At 42.8% G+C, this 13,660-nt stretch overlaps 1 protein-coding gene across 4 annotated transcripts in view; it reads left to right on the forward strand.

The window, feature by feature from the left end:
- Nucleotides 1-13,660, forward strand: part of LNX1 (ligand of numb-protein X 1) — a 114,214-nt gene that overhangs the window by 89,973 nt on the left and 10,581 nt on the right. For 3 of the 4 annotated variants that reach the window (XM_023758265.1, XM_006093974.3, XM_006093975.3), the window contains one exon: nucleotides 9,938-10,072. The exons of the other annotated variant lie outside the window; for it this stretch is intronic. In XM_023758265.1, the coding sequence (XP_023614033.1) occupies nucleotides 9,938-10,072 (135 nt within the window). The remainder of the gene's footprint in view (nucleotides 1-9,937; nucleotides 10,073-13,660) is intronic. 4 annotated transcript variants of the gene reach the window in all.

Raw genomic sequence — 13,660 nt, forward strand, 5'->3', positions numbered from 1 at the left:
GGACAACTTGAGCAGAGGGGACAAGGGGCCTTGCCCTGCTTGCTCCACCCACCAGAATAGGAAGGACACGTGCCTTGGCTCCTGAACTGTGGCTCTCAGTGATGTCCTAATTCCAAGGTGATTCTCCGCCTCATGGATCTTCCCAGCAGGGTGTGAGGTTATGCAGGCAGTAAATAAAAGCAGAGTCACAGAGGCATTTCCCTGCCGGAGTTTATGCCAGCTATTCCCAAGTGCCAGGCCCAGCCTCAACTCCTCTAAAGACCACATCTCATACTCAACTGCCCGCTTGGTTTCTCCATGTGGATGTCTAAAAGGCATTTCAAATTTAATGTCCAAAACTGAACCCTTGGCTTCCTTCCACTCCACCCCTTGTCATACCTGCTCTTCCCTTAGTCTTTCCCAGTCTCTAAAAATGGCACCACCATTTACCCAGTACTTGGGCCAAAAAGAATCTTTACTCCTTTTAATATCCCCCTCCCACAATCTATTTGTCACCACCTTCCTTCAGCCAGGCCATCAGCTTTGGTTTGGCCACCGCAAGAACCTCTTACCTGGTCTCCTTGCTTCCACACTCAGTCCTCTGCCTCTGCTCTTCACACAGCAGTGAGAACGACCACTTTACAAAGTCAAGGCCATCATGTCCCTCTCTTGTGCTCAGCTCTCTGATGCTCCCCAAGACACTTATATTACAAACTCCAAACCTCACACTGGCCTGTAGAGCCATACATAATCTGTCTGACCTTTACTTATGTCTCCAACTTCACTTCCTAAACAAAGGGAAGAATTTTAGTATTCTCCCCTTTGCTTACCCAGCTCAGTCACGGGGCCTTCTTGTTACTCCTCAGACATTTCAAGAACTTCTTCAGGGCTGACGTTCTTGCTGTCCTTCTGGCTGGAAGACTCTTCCAAATACCTGTAAAACTCACTCCCACACTTCAGGTCTCTTCTCAAACATCACTCTGACAATCCCATTTAAAATAGCACTTATTATTCACAATTCTATATCCTCTAATCTGCTTTATGTTGTTTTTCTGTCAACTAGTTATTACCTTCCAATTTAGTAGAGAATATTAGAGTATCATATCTCAGCACTTAGAGAAATGCCTGGCAATAGTAAATAATACATATTTGTTGAATGAATAAATTGAGTCAAATTATAAAAATGTAAATAAATATAAAATATAATTTACACATTCTATCTCTAGGGATTTTTTGTCAACCCATTTACCAAAGAACAAGCTCCAAATCTTTGTTCCCAAGATAGAATCTCTATTTTTTAAAATATATTTTCATTGAATTTAGAGAGAGTGGAAGGGAGGGGGAGAGGAAAAGAGAGAGAGAAACATCCATCAGTTGCCTCCCATACGCACCCCAACTGGGGACCGAACCCACAATGTAGGCATGTGCCCTGACTGGGAATCAAACCAGCAACCTTTTGGTGCACATGACGATGCTCAACCAACTGAACCATGCTGGCCTGGGCTAGAATCTTTATTTTTGTCCACTTTAATTTGTTCAGTTGTTATTGGCTGAGCACATCCTGTGTGCCAAGAGGTGGGTGGTACAATGGGGAAGAAGACTGACACAGTTCCTGACCTTGTAGAGCTTGGAATATATTCCTATCTCAGATCTCAAATACAGTCAGGCCATTATTAAGTTGAGGATTCCTATCTGTTTGTGAGAACAAATGCGACAGAAAATAGACAATGTTTATGAAGACATTAACCAATGAAAAAGAAAGAGTCCTTGTTGTTTTTCTTCATAAAGAAACTGCACTCTAAGCATTATTTTTTTTCTCTGTAAAAACTAGACTTTTTGTGTTACACTTGTTAGCGCCCTCTGCAGGTCAACCAGTGCAACTTGCATTCATTCTGGAGAAGGTCGGCCAACTATAAGCAAAACAAAAACTCCCCTGCTTGTGTCATTTGGAAAAATTTGGCATCCTACATATGATTACATATGGCAGGCTACTTTTGTAGATTAGTAACAGAAGAGGAAAAACATTTTTTCCCCTGAGAATGTTAATTTATGAAATCTTGCCTAATAGTGGGACTTCCTAAAAGATTCTTCTGCTTACTAAACAAAGCCAATGTGCTTTATAAGCAGGGGAGGAGAAATTTTTTTTAAAAAAAACTGGGCAAAGCTAGTTGGAAAAGAAATGGAAAAAATAGAATGTTGGGGAAACCCAGTTAAGCAATCACAAGAGTGGAATTTATTTTTGTGATACTTGTAACACACACCAACCTGCGGGCCTTCAACTAAATACCCTTCAAAGGTTAAAACTCAGATTTCCAACCAACCCGAGGCAGCACTGGCCTTGTACCTACCCCATGACTCATATTTGCCTGACAAAGAAGTTCCCAGGCAACACGTCCTCTGGTCATGTTTTCTCCCACAGTACCACGCTTCTGCCTCTCTCCACATTATTTCAGGGAAAAGTTATTACGGGGAAACCACAACTGTTTTAAATTTGACCAACTTTACATATGTGGAGTCCTAACCTCAGCTTACTCAGCAGCAGCCCTGGGTGCCAGGCCCCAGAGTTAGAGACAGAGAGAGTCAGGCTCCTGACGAGGGGAGATCTCAGGAGACAGAAGCTTGAACTACGGGCAGTGGACTGATTTAGAACTTAGTACAACTTTATTTTTCTCCGTGTTAAGATTTTTGAGCACCCTGGCTAGAATAACTCTGTGAAGGAGACAGCTTTGTGGAACTGTCTGGTGTCATAACCTAAAATGAGAGAACAAAGAAATATGAACCAAAGATTTGAGAGCCTAAAGGCAAAAAAAACATCTGAACATTCAATACCTTGGTGATTCAGCTTTTATATCTATCCAGTGTTCCACGTGAGAATGACTTATTCTGAGAGTTATGCCTATTTTGAGGTGTTCTCATCTATCTGTAATTCTGGATCAGTGGGTTCCGATTTCCTTAGGAGTTCAAATATATGCATTTAATAAATAAAGAAAATAATCATGAATTTCAGATTTTAGTATCCTCCTTGTGCTTTTTTACCTCAGGCAACTTACAGACGCAATGCAGAAGCTAAGAAAAAATGCAAAACTAGTTGTAGAGATGGTGATAAGATGGGTTTTTATTAATACTGACATATGTGTGACCCCCCTCCTTTGCATGAATTACTATTTAAATGAAAAGTTATTTCTTCAAAGAACAACTGGCAACCAGGCTCTTCAAATTTTTAAAAAGGAGGTGTTTGGCCTTTAGACAGAGCCAGAAAGTGAATAACAAACTACACACGTTACCTACTTGGTCTAAATATGCGATTCCAGCTCATGAGTTCCACTACATAATTGGGAAAAGGCAACACCTTTGTTCCCTGGAGCCAGTGAAATGAGACCTGCTAGATCTGTGTGCTCTTTACAGATGAGCACAGCAAATATAGCATCAAATGCCCATTTAAACAAATGTTCTTAGCATGGCATTGTGGTACATGTAATGCTCATAGGTTACTATATAGATTTAAAACATTCTTCTGAACTGAATTCTTAACAGCCCAAATAATTTTTACATAAAGCCCAAAATTTCATACATTCATGACAAAGCATGACTTGGTAAACTGCACAGCTTAGAATTTTAGGAGTGACTCTCATCACAGCTACACGTTGCAAATATTACAGGATCTTGAAACTTCACTACTTTTCTCCAACCTACCTCACGTGCATGTTTTTCTAGATACCATTTAAAAAAAAAAGTTGTTGGAGGCAAAGGAGTGGGGTCATTCTACTGACTTGGTGATCAGATTCAGGGACTCAAAAACTAAATTCTTATTTTGACCTTGTCACTGACATCTGTATGACCCTGTATCTGTCATACCACCATCATCATTAATTTCTTAGTCCCTAAAAGATATGTGCTGCTTCGAACGTAAGGGTGAATATGGAGCTAGGATCTAGTGGGGAAGATACACCAAATTGCTGTGTCAAATCTTGTTTTCCATCCTGGTCAGATCCTAAGGTTCCTAGTCACCTTTTCCTCACAGCCTCCCTTGATTTCCTTTCTCCTTGGCCAGACTTTGGTTGCTCTGAGCTCACTAAAGCAGCTGCGGCCTCTCAGCAGAAGGTATTCGCCAATTCTTTTTAAAATGTACCAGGCACTATGCTAGGTGCTAACATTTCAATGGTGAACAACTTGACACACACCAGATTTGCTTTCATGGAGCTCAGGGGAATAGCAGCTTACAGTGCCCCATTAGCTCATCTGAATGTATGTTTCTGGAGTCCCCTAGCTTTTGCTCAGTGAGAGGTACTTTTGTTTCTCAGAAGTTCTCTTGCTCACTGGAGGGAGGGTTAGGACAAGGACTTTGTTTCTGAACCTTGTTGTGTAGGACGTTGCCCTATCACTAGGAATAACTGACGGCTTTGGTATTTTTCTAGCATAGCAGTCAGCAGCCCTGTTCTGATGCCTCCTGCTGTCTGCGTTGCCATGAAGGGTCTGTGTGCCATGCATGATCTCAGAGCCAGGCTGGAAGGCTGTCATGTGTTCCATAGCCGGGTTCTGGAACCTCACTGGCATTTTTCAATTGATCAGTAATGATGAAGGCAGACATCCATGGAATTCTTGGCTTCAAAAAACATAGAGACAGTCCCCTATGCATGTATGAAATGGCAAAATGGGAACTCCATCACTGAGGTTCTGGGTGTAACTGGTCCACCAGCAAAAAATAAATAAATAAATCTCACACACACACACACACACACACACACACACACACACCCTACTCTGTGATGGTTAGACTAGAACTCATTTTCTAGCTCCAGATCTGTTGTGTGTACACAGACACGCAAAAACACACACACACACACACACACACACACACAGTTATTAGAATGAGTCCAGAGTTCAAGTTTTTGAGATGACTTGAAAATATATTAAATATTGAAGAAACTAGCAATACTTGCCCTGGAAAGGAGAAGAGCTAAGCCAGGGCAATGAGAGTTGTCTTCAGAGAGGGTTGTCACGTGGAAATTGACTCTGGGTTACCCTGGAGGACATGGCCAGAACCAATGGGCCAGCAAGAAAATGGCAAATGTAAGCTCAGCCTGAGGACAACTTGCTCATTAGTGCATCTAAAAACGGCCTGGCTGCCTTGGGACACAGCGAGTCCACTGTCGTGGGAGGCACTGAAGCACGAGCCGGTGACTGCACGGCAAGGATTTTGCAGGGGAATGGAAGCATGGGCTACGGAGAACAAGCTGGCTTAGATGACGTCTGACATCTCTTCCATGTCTGTGACTTTCCAACTGTATGGAGCCCGTTCTCATAGTCCCCAGGGCTGTAGGAGCACAGGATGGATGAACAGAGAACAACACATGAGCAGTTGCTGGAAGGGAAGCTGAAGTGGGGCAAACTCCAGAAAGCTTAGAAAGAGCCATCCTCACAAGTACACACTGAAAATCAGTGAAAGCTAGATTGTCTCACTCTGGGTTCCTCGGAAAAGAAACCTGAGGGGTATGCAGATGCAGAATGAGGTTGTTTTTAAAGAAATAGTCATTAAGACCTGTGATGTTAATGGATGAAATGCTAAGGAGAGAAAAACTCTGTAAACAACAGCTTATATTATTATAAATCCAACTATACCTCTTACTCATCTCTGTAACAAGAGAGCCACCCAATCAAACAGGAATCTCCTGTGAGCCTATACTGGGTTATCAAGGGTGCTGTGTATATGGTTACCTGCTCTGAGCAGCTAATCCTCCATGCCCAACAGTCAGTTTAGAGTTTTCCTCTTTCAGGTGTTTCTATCGAATAAAACCCTGGGGCATTGGGGGTTGGCATTGGAGTGGCGAATGTGGTGACCCTTAACTTGAAACTTCATAAAGCTAACACAATAAACACAATCAACGAACCCACATAAATTGCATAGTTTACCAAACATTTTAATTAAGCAAATGCGCATATATATATATATATATATATATATATATATATATAGCAAATGCTATAAACCATTTGGTTTAACTCCAATCCTCCTTTCCAGATGAATAGGTGAAGCCTTTGGGTGGGTGAGAAATGTACACCTTGAGTACAAGTGCTGCGTGCTCTCTTGCTCTGCCTTTATTTGTGGCTGACTTTCTCTCTCTCAGTAACCTCATGGACCCATGTAATGACAGGACGGTAGAAAGACCCCTCTCCTCCAATAATTGGCTCTGCAAAATGCCTCTCCTGGCTCTTTGTGCAGTAGCATCTTTGATTTTCATCGTTCTGTTCTGTGAAGTTTCTGGTCCATGTTGCATCCTGACAATATGAGCAGCTTTTCAGTCATGGTAAATTTTATAGGGGAAGGAGACATTTCCAGGCTGAACGTGGTGGAACTCCCAGACTCCTTCTAACCACTAGAGATGAAATTTTACTATTTTTACATGGGCTACCTATACATGAGGCTGCTGGACTATGGTTCCCTCCTATGGCCTCTGCTTACTCCCATCATATAAATATTATTGGCAGTTTTTAGTCAGATTTCAAATGCTTAGAGAAAAGCAGCCATTAAACCTACCAACCAAAAGCAAGCTTTTCCACGAGAAATGATACTCAGTTTTAACCCTCTGGCTTTCTCTAAATGTTAGGATTTTCCTATCTTTTCCCATAGAAGTAATTGGCTCTGCCTCTGAAACTCTGTGTGTTACCCACATCTCTTTCATGGCACCTGCTTCTGACTGTCCCTGAGGCAGGACAAGGGCCCCGAGGGCAGGAGCATGTCCCCAAGGCTCTTCGTGAAGTGCCTGGCCCAGAGCAGGCGAATGCCAGCTGCGGGGACAGATGGCTGCCGACAAGCTGAGGTGCACAGTGGAGAATGTGGGCGTCCTCAGAATCCCTTTCCTCTAACCCGAAAGGAGAGAGGGAGTTTAATACGTGCATCTCTCTTGGAAGAGAAAGGAGTATACGGCGCAGCAATCGGGCTGTGCAACTTGTGACCACTGTGCCCAGAGTTTGTCTAGAACAGTGATGGCGAACCCATGACACGCGTGTCAGAGGTGACACGCGAACTCATTTTTTTGGTTGATTTTTCTTTGTTAAATGGCATTTAAATATATAAAATAAATATCAAAAATATAAATCTTTGTTTTACTATGGTTGCAAATATCAAAAAATTTCTCTATGTGACACGGCACCAGAGTTAAGTTAGGGTTTTTCAAAATGCTGACACACTGAGCTCAAAAGGTTCACCATCACTGGTCTAGAGCAACACTGAGGATGCTTAGGGAGAGAGGAGAGGAAACTTCAAGTGAGAGGACCTAGCTCTCGCCTTCCTACTACTTGAGCCAGCCAGTTGTTAAACAGTCCTTTCATCCAAATGCAACACCCAAGTGATGCGAGAGAGGAGCTGCCCCACCTCCAACCTGTAGCATGTTCTTCCTCCGTTTACTTAAATGACGGTCTGCTGCGCCCCACTCCCTGGCACATGTTTGTGTCTGTCTGAAATGAACAAGTTGCTGCCATTCTCTCCTTCATTCGGTCCCTCTGTGTCTCCCCCTCGCCCACCTTCTCACCCTCACTCCACATTCACACCAGCTTCATCTCCGTGGAAAGAAAGACTGATGCTAAGGCCTGTTTCTCGACACTGAATCCAGCTGTTCCTGGGAGTAGGAGCCAGGACAAACACATTAGCCCATTTTCTACCTTCGACTTCAAAAGCTAGGAAAGAACGTGCATCAGATAGAGTCTTGCTGAGAGCAATTTATAAGGTGGCTGGTGAGAGCCACAGATCCAGCCTTGCAGGGAATTTATTTCCACGTAAATCGATACCAGGGTTATTTATTGGAGTGTTCTTCCTGCCAACAAGTTAATAAAAGTCAGCATTTGAAAATCCAGTGAGAAATTCGTGCTCGCAATGTGCATTAAATAGCTCTTGAAGGCTGCTCCTTGCCATTTTGGATTTTGCCTGGCAAGCTGATTCGATGTGTAAGTCTTGGATTTTCTCAGCTTTGATGAGGTGGTCAGGTCACATTCCTGGTCCCAGAGTGAGCGCGGCACAGTGCGATGGCCTAGAGACAAACCTGCCGCCCGGAGCCTTCGAAACATCGGAGTTTGTGCTCAGCCGTTGACGTTTTGATTTGAATGTTTGCCACTTCTTATCTCTTAATAGTTTTTGCTTCAGAGTTTTTGCTTCAGAAAGCTCACAAAGATAACCTCTTTGAGATAAGTGAGGCTCACAGTATTAAGAAAGAGACGGTGAATTTAGTTCTTCAGGTCAGCTTGCTCATTGTTTCCTGGGCTGGTTATTTTTGTTCTGTTCCGGCACAGGCTTTAGATGTAATGAAAAACACCAGGGGAGTGGAAATAGGTGAAGGAACAGAGAAAGGGCAAGTACCGGGTAGACCCGCAGAAGTGAAAGTGAGCGAAGGACTTGAACTTTCCTTTTGAGTCCTTTTTGATATGATTTGCTAAATTTATGTGAAATGAATCTATTTGACTGGCCCACTGTCTACCATGACATTTACAATAGACACCCTTATGGTGTTTCAGCAGTTGTTCTTAAAAGTTCATCTAATATACAGCCACCCAATTGACCCCTAGGTTTTCAGAAAGCCCTGAGGAGAGATGTTTATTAATATAAGGATGCAGAGTTGGGAAGGTTTGGGCTGATCCGTGCTGGACCACAGTGGGGATCTGATGTCATTGGTGGTTTCTTACCGCTTAAGGTTTCACAAACAAGGTCCTAGTTCCTGCGAGTGGGAGTGAGTTATGTTCTGTGGGAAGGACGATGCAGAGAAGAATCAGGAAGCAAATAGCTTGGTTCCCACTTTCTGAGCTCATTTGAATTCCTATCTTAATGGAATTCAAATTCAGAAATGAAGCAAGACTTTCTGTGGCTCCTTTCGTGGCCTGACTCTCTCGTGGTCTGATGGCCATGCCTGCGGTGGAAGAAGGCAAGCAGGCCAATGTCAGGTCTGCTGTGGTTGTGAGTGGTCAGGGGGTGGGACGAAGTTGGGAACCCCTAGAACGTACTCCTCTCTTCTCTACCTTCCTTGTCCCCAAATCTAGTATTTTGAAGGGGACTTTTCTAATCAAATCTAGCCCTGCCTCAGGCACTGTTAGCTTTTACTAGAGTGATGGGTAAGCTCAAGGGGCTACTTCACCAGGCCGTCGGGAGGCCCTGTTCATGTATGTTTCACGGGAGGCCCTGTTCATGTATGTTTCATGGGAGGCCCTGTTCATGTATGTTTCACGGGAGGCCCTGTTCATGTATGTTTCACGGGAGGCCCTGTTCATGTATGTTTCACGGGAGGCCCTGTTCATGTATGTTTCACAGGCCCAAGGTCTCGTCTCACTGCCCTGCAGACCGGGAGCCTCAGCACCCAGTCCTCATGCTCTCAGGCACACATGAAACTCCTCGGTGGCAGAAAGCCAGCCTGTGCGTTTATGGTGTGGAATGGACCTTAACCAACAAGGAATGTATTTGCTATTTGGAACACTCTGTCCAAGTATCAGAACTAATGTAGTCAGATGAAAAGCAAAGGTTGAGGCAAAGGCCTTTGATCGGGCTGTGTTAGGGCCACTGGGTCACCCCTGTAGTTCTGAAGTGCTCATCGTTTCCAGTACCCAGATGTTTGAAACCGTCAGACGCAGAATTTGTCTTCCTGCGGTGGTAACATTCCTGCCGATAACTCCACTGCTTTTTCTTCACTGCTGACCCTTGGTTTTAGATCTTCAGCCTGGAGTTTGACAGGGCTGCTACTATCTGGGAAGTTTCTCAAACAACATCTCAGGCTGTGTACCGTAGAGCCATTCATTGGATAAGGGGTAAAGGAAATGACTCTTGTGTTCTTGTCAAATTACAAAGTGGGCACTGCCATGAAAAATACTAGAAACCACTTTTTTCCATAGAAAAGGTAAAACTCACACATTTTGGTAACGCTGGTGCCTGGATGCTTGGGAAGGAAGCTCCGAGTGCTAACGCCTGTGTCTTATCACCCAGGCCAGCGAAAGGCGCATCCACCTCGTCGTGTCCCGCCAGGCCCGCCAGCAGAGTCCTGACATCTTTCAGGAAGCCGGCTGGAGCAGCAACGGCAGCCGGTCCTCGGGGCCAGGGGCCAGGAGCCACAACCCCAAGGTGAGGCCCAGTAGGGTATGTCCACCGCTTCTGCGGTGAGTTATTTCTTCGGAAGGCTGCGCACATTAACATTTCTAAGTGTCATCTCTGGATTTCATCACTTAAACACTGTGTGACTTATCTTGTAACAGTAAAAGCCCAGAGTCCCATCTTCAAGGCCTGGTGGGATAGCAGGTGTCTCCCATCCAAGCAGAAGAGAGGAAGATGCAGGAGAGTTTTGAAACCTGATCTTGCAGACCTCATAATTTCTGGTCGAAGCCAAATAGATGTCATGTCATTTCAACTCATTTTGTTTCAGGACTGTTTTTCATTCACTTTGAAATGAAGCAAGAGGTTTGCTTGGCTTCTGGATTTTGAAGTTCCCAGTCTGCCTGAAACGGAGCAACTCCCCTGCTATTTTAGGGTGTTCGTTTTCGCAGAAGGACCCAGAGAAATAATATAAACACTTGAAGTTCGTGTAACACTAGCAAGTGGTGGGGATTGGGCAAACCAAAAAGCACATGCCCTATCTTATGGAATTCAAATCCAGGAACATTTTTAAAAACGGGGGATGAAGCAGCATGTATCTGCAGTGTGCAGCCCCTCTTTAAATGAGGTGATTCAGCCCAGTTTCTACTTCTGTCTGTGGCCAATGTTAGAGGCAGCACCATAACTTCTCCGTTTGGTTGGGTGTTGCTTAGACCAAGTTGAGTCCAATAGCCTCCACTTGGCATCCTATTGTGATGGTGATGAGTTTCTGGCCGCCATTTCTTCTGGGATCTGGTTTCATTAAATTACTTGTAACTAAAAAATCTGATAGAGAGCCCGTTCTTCCTGCATCAGATTAGGGAATGTCTACATACCACATCAGGCTAGATTTCTGTTTGGAATAATTCACAAGTTTGAAATTTTGAGCAATGTATGTAGAAACTATACTCAAAATTTTGATTTTGGAACATCTCTGCTTTGTATGCTGTTAATTACACAGCCTACAAGGATACTCCCTCTCCCCTTTCTCCAGCCTACCAGCCAGCTATGCCCCATAAATCCATAAATTCCAGGTTTATTTACAATCTCAACAGACCAAGTACCTCCTTGCTAAAACATTTTATGGATAAGCACTCCCTGGTGTCTTTTCACTAGTAAATACCATTAGTGTGTTTAAGTAAATTTAATGCTATTAATAGAAAACTAGTTTATTCTCTTAATTAAATTTTAACCTAATTAGCTAATTATAATTGAGTTAGCAAGACCATATTATATTCTAGCTCACTAAACCACTAAGAATGAAGCTTCCACCAGCCCTGTGGTTTTATAACCCCTTCTACCTAACCATAATGAATCATGGAAAGAGCCAGGAGGGTCTGATCAAATTTTTGCTGAAACCCTCCCTCTCTCATGTTTAATTCCTGGAAAACATGCATAACAAACCGGCCCAGTAGAAATTGTAATTATTTTCATTTTAATTTATAGTTCTCTCTGCCTTCTGAAATGCTCCCATACACATTAAAAGTGGCATATTTAAAAATGAAATGAAGACATAGATGTATTTTGTTTAGGAAACAACATGGCTTTTTGAAAGCAGGAAGTGAAATTACTCAAAGAAATACCAAAGAAGACAAATCAAGGTTTGTGAGACAGAAAAGTTTTTAGTGAATTCAAAAGTTAAAGAACAATAGGCATCAAGATTAGGAGTGTGGCTACCTCTGAGAGAGGAAAGGGAATGTGACCAGAGAGAAGTCAGAGAGGCACCTCAGCTGTACATGGGACATGCATGTCTGACACTGGGTTGCAAGGTATCTGGGTAGGTTATGTTCATCTTTATGCGTTTTTTTAATACGTCTAAAATGTTTTTTAAAAACCCAAAGCAAATATTCTATTATGTAATTTTATAGTTGAGTGATAGTACACTGGTGGCCCTGACATGTTTTAATCAGCTTAAACTATTTTATCATGAATCACGTGTTAAACATTAGGGAGCACCTTCAAGTCTCCAAAGAGGGGGCGTGGGGAAGAAAACGGGGGGCGGGGTGGAGGGGGGGGAAGATCTCTGTTGTATTTCACTCTCCTCTCCCCAACCAAAGTTAGGCAAGTCCATGTACGGAGGGGTCAGGGAGCACTTGGGCTTTTCCATTCCTAACACAGGTGTGTCTCTCCTGTGGGTAAAGCAAGTATGTGAGAGACACAGGACACATGGACACATTTCTTATCTGGGGTAGTCCAGTCATGTCTGTTTGCAGAAAGGCCGTTTGGGAAGCACCGAGGAAGTGAAAGGAGGTTCTGATCTCCAGGAATTTGCATGTAAAAACATCAATGAACACACCTCTGCAGCTGGGAGGATGTAGTTTTCCGCAACCAAAACATGTGTCATGTGATTTATTTGACACAATTTGATTTGGGTTGAGTTCTGTAGTCAATGAACTAGTTAAACTCCCTCTGGAAAAATTGGGTGATTAGTTCTTTCATGTGTTTTTCTGACAGATGCCTGAACATTGGTAAGTTAATTTAGATCATGCGTTTCAGTATTACCTCTAAAAGCAAAACGGGATAGTGAGGAGCATGGATTTAGAATCAGACAGCCTGGATTGCAGGTCCCAATTTTCCTCCTGACACCTGTTTCACTTACCTGGTTTTTTAAAATGTTAAGTCTTGGTTTGCCTGCCTGGACCTGCCTAAGCAGGAAACAAATATATATTTCCTTCCTTTTCCCAAAGGTGTAGCTGGCCAATTTATACATTATTCCAGCAATATTTATTCACAACAAATATTAAAGCCTCACGAATTCCTATTAACTGGAGTGGCAGGAGAGAAGCCAATGTAACTTCTGGGATATATTTCATAAGATATGGAATTTTGCTACTTTCAAATGAATTTTATAACACCTTTTTTTAAAAAAACCAAAAAGTCCTATTTTCCACTTGGTTATATTACTTTTAGCCATAGGTTTGCTGTACATGGGCATTCTTAACCATTTCATAGATGAAGCTAGAAGGAGCTTGAGTGATCACATTATCACAAATCTCCTAAGCTAATTACTGTTAGAAACCCAAATATCAATAAAAGATGTTCAAACTTACTACAAAGAAAGGTAATTAAGTTATTGGAATCTTTGTTTTCACCTGGGAAAATATTGGTAAATATGGATAAAACAGTATCAGCAGAATTGTGAGAAATCAGTATTTTCACAATGTCTTGGTGAGATAATAAATGACAGAAACCATTTCAAAGGTAATTTATCAACGTCTATTGAAATGTAAAATGCCCAGGCTCTTTGATTTCTCCATTGTAATACTAGGACATTAGCCTTAAGAAATAGTTACACAAGTGCACAAGATATGTGAGTCTAAGATGTTTGCAGTGTCCCTGTTTAATTCTGCAGAAGACTGCAAACAACCTGTCATCAGTGGGGAATAGAACACATCCACACGAAGTATTAGGCAGCTGTTCAAGAATGAGATAGTGTGTGAGATATGTGTGTGTGAGTTATCCTTGTTTTTCAGAATATTCCAGACTGTGTTTTAGACAGCACCTCAGGAGATTGATCAACTACCCTGACGATGCCCCTGTCCCGCATGTGGAAATAATGAAATGAAGCCCTTCTTTGAGAGC

Source organism: Myotis lucifugus, unplaced genomic scaffold (genome assembly GCF_000147115.1).
Source record: "Myotis lucifugus unplaced genomic scaffold, Myoluc2.0 scaffold_127, whole genome shotgun sequence".
Lineage (NCBI taxonomy): Eukaryota > Metazoa > Chordata > Mammalia > Chiroptera > Vespertilionidae > Myotis > Myotis lucifugus.